Source organism: Montipora foliosa, chromosome 11 (assembly GCF_036669935.1).
Source record: "Montipora foliosa isolate CH-2021 chromosome 11, ASM3666993v2, whole genome shotgun sequence".
In the NCBI taxonomy this organism is placed as follows: domain Eukaryota; kingdom Metazoa; phylum Cnidaria; class Anthozoa; order Scleractinia; family Acroporidae; genus Montipora; species Montipora foliosa.
This window is the reverse complement of record NC_090879.1, coordinates 28,881,492-28,889,751: the sequence shown is the minus strand read 5'-3', so window position 1 is coordinate 28,889,751 and position 8,260 is coordinate 28,881,492. Positions and strand designations below refer to the sequence as shown.

The 8,260-nt window shown below is 40.5% G+C and overlaps 1 protein-coding gene across 2 annotated transcripts; it reads left to right on the top strand.

Moving 5' to 3' along the window:
* Positions 1-5,091, top strand: LOC137974983 (uncharacterized). 2 transcript variants are annotated; one of them, XM_068822012.1, is made up of 3 exons: positions 1,601-1,901; positions 2,339-2,657; positions 3,769-5,091. In XM_068822012.1, the coding sequence occupies exons 1-3, from the start codon at positions 1,742-1,744 to the stop codon at positions 4,025-4,027; spliced, it is 738 nt and encodes a 245-aa protein (XP_068678113.1). In that variant the 5' UTR covers positions 1,601-1,741; the 3' UTR covers positions 4,028-5,091. The 2 variants fall into 2 exon arrangements, 1 of the variants encoding a protein (XP_068678113.1); XR_011117517.1 differs by lacking the exons at positions 1,601-1,901; positions 3,769-5,091 and adding an exon at positions 1-292 and having other exon boundaries at positions 2,339-2,478.
* Positions 5,092-8,260: the final 3,169 nt, after the last annotated feature.

Sequence of the window (8,260 nt, the reverse complement as noted above, 5' to 3'; positions counted from 1 at the left end):
TTCACCGGATCTGGGTGGCTTCGGTTTCGGTGAACTCAACAAACAAACTTCAGTCTTCTTGATCAGCTGGCAAGTGGCGTTCATAGGGTACAAAGCTAAAACAAGATATCACCAGCATTCTCTCCAGAGGCAATGAAGTTTCTCGCATTGACCGTCCTTGTGTCGTTCTTCTTGACGGCGAATGTGGATGCTGCTTCAGTCAGCCTGTCTAGCGACGAACTAACCCTCACTGGTAACGCTCAAATTCGCTTTTTGGAACCAAGAGAGAAAATTTGGAGCGGTTTATCAGACGGTAAAAACTTCATAATTTTCGTTTTGGTTTCTACTTTTCATACATCGAGTAGTACAACAGAAGAAAAGATGTAAGATATCGTTTATCCAGGCTTTTTTCTTTTTCGCTTTATGTTTGGCCAAATGAATCTCACGCCCTTTCCTCCAACAATCATTTTGTACAGGGTAGTTGTGTCAAATTCGGATTGGTTAATTTGATTTTATAATTATGCATCAATACTGATTAGCTGAATAATTACTTTGGTTTTGTTGACCGTTTGTCAGTCAAAGGTAAGTTTCAGCTAAATTATTTTCGACGCTCACACGCTCCACACTACATACACGCGGGGCAACTAAACATTAAGCTAAGACAAAGTCCACAAGAAGTGTAAAACTCAAAAGTGCTAAAACTGATGACGTAGAGGGTAAAAGGAAACTTAATTGGTGGAAAGAAAGAGAAACCGCGATTTACTAAGTCAAAATACTACACCCTCAAGCCTTTCTTTAAAGGACTAACATATAGGTTTCACTTACACATCCGTTCCCGCTTGCGCTGCAACAATCAAAGGTAAGTTTCAGCTAAATTATTATGGGCGCTGAAACGCTCCACACTACACACACGCGGGATAACTAAAAACTAAGCTAAGACAAAGTCCGCAAGAAGTGTAAAACTCAAAAGTATTAACACTGATGACGTAGAGGGTGAAAGGAAACTTAAGGGAATTAAACTTAATCACCAAACGGAAAGGAAAGCCCTCAATATAGTGTTCCTATTACAGTTACTTCCTCAATTGCTTGACGGACACTACTCGATGATCCATCAAAACAACCCCAAAACACGCGCGAAAGCTAAAAACAAGCTAGACTGCACAAGTGTGTTACAGTGCGTTCACTGAACCGGGGCCACCTAGATAATGAAAACCAATCAGAGAGCAGACTAGCCTCCAACGCAGACGATCTGAGGGCTTCGTCACGGGTTCCTCCCCCAATAACATCGTTCGTGGGGGAGGAACGCGTGACGAAGACCTAAGAACGTCTGCCTGGGAGGCTGAGGGCAGAACTGAAACAATTTCAACATTTTCATATCCAGCGACTCAAATGTCCGGTACAAAACAATGAAATCGCAACTTGTTTAATTTAATCTACAACAGAAAATTTGACATGATTCCTTTCAAGCTCTTCTCAACTGCATGCAAAGGTTTCAAGTTCACTGGTTTTAATACATGAAACGGACCATTTCCGACAGGCTTTTTTTTTAAACACGTGTCAACTCCGGAAACACTGGAAGCACTGCGTCAATATAGCTTTGTATTATTTCAGCCCTGCCCTCTGATTGGTTTTCACAGGATCTGGGTGGCTTCGGTTTCAGTGAACTCAACAAACAAACTTGAGTCTTCTTGATCAGTTGGCAAGTGGCCTTCATAGGGTACAAAGCTAAAACAAGATATCACCAGCATTCTCTCTAGCGGAAATGAAGTTTGTCGCATTGACCGTCCTTGTGTCGTTCTTCTTGACGGCGAATGTGGATGCTGCTTCAGTCAGCCTGTCTAGCAACGAACTAACCCTCACTGGCAACGCTGAAATTCGCTTCTTGGAACCTAGAGAGGAAATTTGGAACGGTTTATCTAACGGTAAAAACTTCATAATTTTCGTTTTGGTTTCTACTTTTCATACAACGAGTAGTACAACAGAAGAAAAGATGTAAGATATCGTTTATCCAGGCTCTTTTCTTTTTCGCTTTATGTTTGGCCAAATGAATCTCGCGCCCTTTCCTCCACCAATCATTTTGTACAGGGTAGTTGCGTCAATTTCGGATTGGTTAATTTAATTTTTTTTTATAATTTATTAGTTGTTTAAATTGATTATTAAATAAAGAATACAATGATGACATTACAATAAAATTAATACTACAGTAAAATAAATAAATCAATAAATAAATAAATAAAAAATCACAGCTACAAAAAAAAAATGCAATGCAATTTGATTTTATGCATCAATACTGATTAGCTGAAATAATTACTTTGGTTTTGTTGACCGTTTGTTTGTTTTTACATTAATCATTTTCAAGGACACCGATTCCCTTTAATAAATAGCGGTGATATCATTGCTTTGCGGTCGGCTTCCACGTCTAGCTCTTATAACAAGAAATGGCTCTACTGTACCACCTCCAGTTGCGTGTTTACTACTTGCCCTGGTACGGTCATGACATCGTCGCATTGGTCCTCCTGTTCAAACAATATGAAGTTCGTGATCCGAGCAAAGAATAAAATGGACGGTCAGCCAATCAACAGCGGTGATGCAGTGTCAATCATCTCCATGGTCCATGGCTCTGGCGATTACCGGCTTAGATGCTCTACCTCTACCAGCTGGGAATGTCGCTTTACATCGTAAGACTAAAATTAATACGTTAACTAGGAGTTATTGATCGCAAGTGCAGCGAGGGGACCCAAGCTTGAGAAATAGGACAACAAACACAATAAGCTTTATGTTCCATGACCATACATGTACAGTGTTGAAAAAATGCGAACCATTCCATTTGGAATTTTAGAGACCTTTTTTGACGTTTTGTTGGAAATCTTGAAAACCTAAACGAGAATTTGGTGATTTTTGCGGGTTCTTGTTTTCTGGCTCTCGATTTTAGTGTTCGGGCAAAAGTGAATGGGCAGAAACCTTGCCTTCTAAGGTCAAGTTGTTAAACAACCTTTTTCCACCCTTCTAATAAGCTTGTTGCTTTGAACAAGATTTTAAACTTAAATGGGATGATTTTTCGCAACCAGTAACATCTTTCCCACACGGTGGCAATATTTTGATAAGGACGGGAAAAAAAGGACTAATATCCATAAACTGTGACGTCTGAGTCTTTGTTTGACGAAACTGCTAAAAAGTACGATTTGGATAGGAGAAATTAAATGCTGCTACTTTAGTCACCCCGATAAGTTTTAATGACTTTCAACCTTCCAGTGCTGTCAAGGGCACCCAACCAGCAAATTAAGCCAAAAGCCTTTGAGAGACATTTGTAGGCTCCTTAAGCTTGTAATTTATAAAGACTGTCCAGAGAGATGTTTTTTAAAACTAGAAGAATTTGTTCAAAATTGAAGTGTCCGAACATTTTAGGGAATAAAATCTTTATTTCAGAAATTGCTAGCTCAACGTTACCTTTCAGGGAACGATTTGCTCATCCAAAACTGCTAAAAGGGATAATTTTGCAATTTCTGTTATTAAAAGGTCACCTAGTAGGTGACCTTTTTAAGTGCCAAAAATTGCAAAAATATCCCTTTCGAACACGTAAGGGACCACTTTTCCCTGGTTGGCGAATCTTTTAGGTGATGTTTTAGTAAAGAAATCTACAGCTGTTTGCAACGTAAAACCGAAATTCTTAGGACAGTTTAATTGGCTCTCCCGAACACATATTTCACAGAAGATTATCGTTGGGGACCGTTGGGTGGCCCTGTGTTGTGAGCGGGTGAAATCTTTGTTTGCTGTGTTTTTTGTTTTCAGGACAACCTCTCCCTTTAAAGGAAACCATTGGCTGTACTACTATCACGCCGTCTTTGAGATCTTCTCCCGGAATGGAGAGGATGGTACTCCTCTGCAATACGGGGATATCGTGGGATTCAAATACCCCTTCGGGGGTAGTAGTTCGTGGCTGCATAGGTCTAGTTCTAACTTTTACGCCTTGAGCTGCAGCTCTAGCTACAAGTGGTCCTGTGCAACTACAAACACTGTCACAGGCTTCAAGATCTTCAAAAAACTGTGAAACGGTTCCACATGCAAATATGACATGGCAGAAAGTTCTAAGAGGACTTTACTCATAACATTTTTATAAGCTGTGAAGTTAACGTTCCTCAATTAAACCATAGTGAGCTTTCAAAAGAAGAGTCAAGAATTTTTGCTGCAGAACTGCGGCAAAAACGAACCCTTGCATACGACATGTGCGAGATCCGGAAATGCATGGCGCATATAAAGGTTGAGGTTGGGGTACTAAACGAGACAAACAACATGAAGAGGAAGTGAGATTTCAAGACTTAAATTTTTCATTTTCCCGTCTCATAAGAATTTACACGCAAATGGGCGCATTTGGAACCCAATTCCCGCTCGTCTCGACCAAGATGCCGTGGTGTGTGACAGTGCCGCCATCATACCTTCTCTGTACCTCTGCCGTCCAGTGATTTCTGTCCTATCATTTAATTTTCGGCAAATATTTTTTGTTAATCCACCCGGGAAAATATTCTTGCCACATAAACTTCCCCTTTTTTTTGTTTCCGCTAAGGAAGCTTAAACTTATATTACATATGCGTTTAATAGTGTAGTACCGAGATCGTCCACTTACATTAATATTGTCGCCCCCCCACCCTCACCAATACCGTCTGCTCGACCCATTTTCTTCTCCCCGGTCTCTCTCTTTGTGTTTGTATTGTTAGGTCACTTTTCACAAATCAGTGTCAGGATGTAGATACTGTGAAGAGACGGGAAGCGAGGACGGTAAGACGGTAATTTTTCCTTCATCGACTTTTCGGGCGATTTAAAATAGGGGCCAAACTGTGGAACGACAAACAGAAAGTTTAACTTCTCCACAGCAAAATTACAGCATCAAACATGTCCTCATTTAGCAAAAAAAAAAGATATAAAAATAATTTCAGAAAGTATCCCACAGGGACCACTACTTAGTTAATTTACAATGGCCGGGTTTTCACGACAGCCGTTGTCTCGCTTAACATTCCTGAAAGTGGTAGGTTTGTAGACTTCGTTAAGCGACCTAAAAATAACACATGTTTTCACGGGTAAGATTAAATGAGGAGAAAGCACCTACCAATACAATAATTACAAAAAAAAACAAAACAAAAATAGCACGCCTGTTGTATTTCCGATTTGAACAACCGCAAACGATTCCTAATTGGCCGAAAGTAATTGCCACCTCGCTTAAGCTACCTGGTTTGGTGGCTTACCTGTAAGTTGAAGTTTGATGTGAATTCCAGCGATTCCTAGTCAGGAACAGAGGAGTCACGTGAGATTGCGCGAGCAAGCCAGGTCAGTATTTAACAATGAATGAGCACAGGAAAAAACAAGGGTGGGGACAAATAAAAAGAATAAATTTGTCCTGTATAAAATATAGATATATATATGTATATGTTGGGTGGGCACGTGACTCCTCTGTTCCTGACTAGGAATCGGTAGAATTCACATCAAACTTCAACTTACAGGTAAGTCTCGTTTAATCTTAAATTCTACCTCATCCTAGTCTACGTCACAAGGAATCACGTGAGATTTCAAAGCCCTGTGGTCATGAATTAAAGACAACAAAAGGTAGGTTTGGCAAACTGTATTTGCCTCTAACAAAACCGAGCCAAAGTTACGTGGAGCATTGATTGGTTTCTGGTAAAACTTAGCAAAGGTTCCGCAGTTAGACCATCCTGCAGATTCCAGAATAACTTCTAGCGGCATTCCCGCCCTGGCAGCAGCACTGGTGGATGCTGCCCTAGTGCTGTGGGCCCCAAATTTGGTGGTATCTATGCCCGCAGCTTTCAAGACATTTTTCATCCAACGTGAAATTGTGTCCTTACTAACTGGTTTAAATGGTTTCTGAACACTCAACAGTACCTGATTTCTGTTAGTGTCACCCCTATGAACACTAGTCTTATCAACAAATGCTTTCAAATGACGAATAACACATAAATTAGGCTCCTGGTCAAAAGCTTCCAGTTCAATAGGCTTCTGCTGTTTCCCTGGTCGGGAGTGCTTCTGGAGGCTGGTCAGATAAAAAATACACTTCTTTTCTGACATGTCCATATGTTTAACATCTAGGCAGTGAATGGTTTGTGTTTGCTGACCAGTTAACAGACCTAGTAACATAACAACTTTAAATGTAAGTTTCTTAAGTGAAATGTCCTCAACAGGAGGGTAGGAACGAAGATGAGTTAATACTTGACTGACATCCCAGATGGTTTCATAACGTGGTAATGAGGGCTTCTGTTCAAAAACACCCTTTAGAAATCGCTTTACTAATGGGTGTGTACCAAAGGTAGCAGAGTCACTAATGACAAGTATTGTTGAAATAGCTGATCTTGCTGTATTAACTCCACTATAGCCAACACCTGACTTGACTAGGTCTGCAAGAAAGTTTATTGCTTGAGCTACAGTAGCTGAAACTGGACTGATCCCTTTTGAGCTGCAGTAATTTCCCCACTTCGAAAGATACGTTCGGTACTGCTTTTTTGTCCCGTTTCTCCAGGCACACAGGATGATATCTGAAGCTGCTTGTGAAAGGCTGCTTGCATGCAACTGTTCCCGGATAAGTGGCAGATGAGAAGGTCCAGTTTCTTGTGTAATGGGTGTACTTTCTGCGGGTGGCTGGGTAACAAAAGTAGTCTGGCATTGTGCTGCAGAAGGACTGGGCAGCTTATCAGCATTCTCATAGCCATTGAGTACCACACCTGAGTTGGCCATCTGGGGATCACCACTATCCCCGTGGCTTTGTCTTGTTCCAGTTTTTGAAGAACCTTTGGAATCACACTGAAGGGGGGAAAATAATAACCATTTAGTTCATTCCACTGAGCTGAAAAAGCATCTACTAAGTATGTTCCAGGGTCAGGTCGAAAGGAAATATATCTTGGGAATTGTTTATTGAGTCTCGACGCAAACATGTCAACATCTGGGCGAGCTTGCAGCTTATCAAGGGCTTTATTTAAGAGAGTGGGGTTCAGCATCCTCTCAGTATTGGTGTTTATTTCCCTTGACTGTCTATCAGCTGCTACATTACTTTTCCCTGGTATGTGTTCTGCAGATATCCAGATGTTTCTAGCCATGCACCAGCACCAGATATCTAAAGCCACTTTGTTGCATTGTACAGAGTGATTAGTGCCCATGTTATTTATCGCAGCTACTGCTGTTGTATTATCAATTTTCAGTCTGACATGTTTATTATTTAGTTTTGTCACAAAAGCTTGGAGTGAAAAGAAGGCAGCCATTAATTCTAGGTAGTTGATATGCTCTTCAGCTTCTTGGGGTGTCCAGTGGCCCCCACAAGTCAGATCTTTGAAAACACCTCCCCATCCAATTTTTGATGCATCAGTGCTAATTGTTAGTGATGGGGGGTCATGATTTATAACGTTGAATGAGTTTTCAATATTTTTCGATCCACCATTGTAGTTCTGTTTTGGCATCCGTGGAGAGTGACATAAAGGCCTCATAGTTGCCATTATTGTCTTTGATAGCATGAGATTTCTCTTGTTCTAGTTTTCTGTAATACAATGGCCCATACATAACAGCAGGGAAACTTGAGACCAGTAGTCCTATGACACTTGCAACCTCTCGTATAATGTATTTTGACCTCTCCTGCAGTGCTGTGCATGCATTCTTAATTTTTTGTTTTTTCTCCATGGTCAGTCTGACAGTCATTGTGATGGAATTTAGCATAACTCCCAGAAAATTAACTTCTTGGGATGGTATCAGACATGATTTTTCAGGGTGAGGACAAAATCCCAGGTCAACAAACAGTTTTAATGTTTCAAGCACAGTAGTTAGACATTCGGTATAAGTATCACCCTGAATGTAATTATCATCAATATAAGCTGCCAAGATGTGGCCTTGTAACCTAAGACAAGAGTGTACTGGCTTTATGAGCTTTGTGAATTTCCTAGGGCAGAAACATAACCCATTAGGGAAGCAAGTGAACTTGTAGAAGTTTCCTTTCCAGTGAAACTTGAGATATTTTTGATGTTTCTCTGACACAGGCACAGAATAGTAGGCATCTTTGAGGTCGATGGTGGCCATGAAACAATTTGGACGTATTAGTCTAATTACTGAACCAAGAGTATCCATTTTGAAATGGTGATAAACAATGCTCTTGTTTAGTGCTTTAAGGTTTAAAATCATACGGTGTGATCCATCTTTCTTTTCTCTCAGAAAAATGGGGGAAATAAAATCATCAGTTTCCCGGACAGTTCTGACAATCACACCTTTGTTTAAAAGCTTTTCGATCTCAGTGTAAATT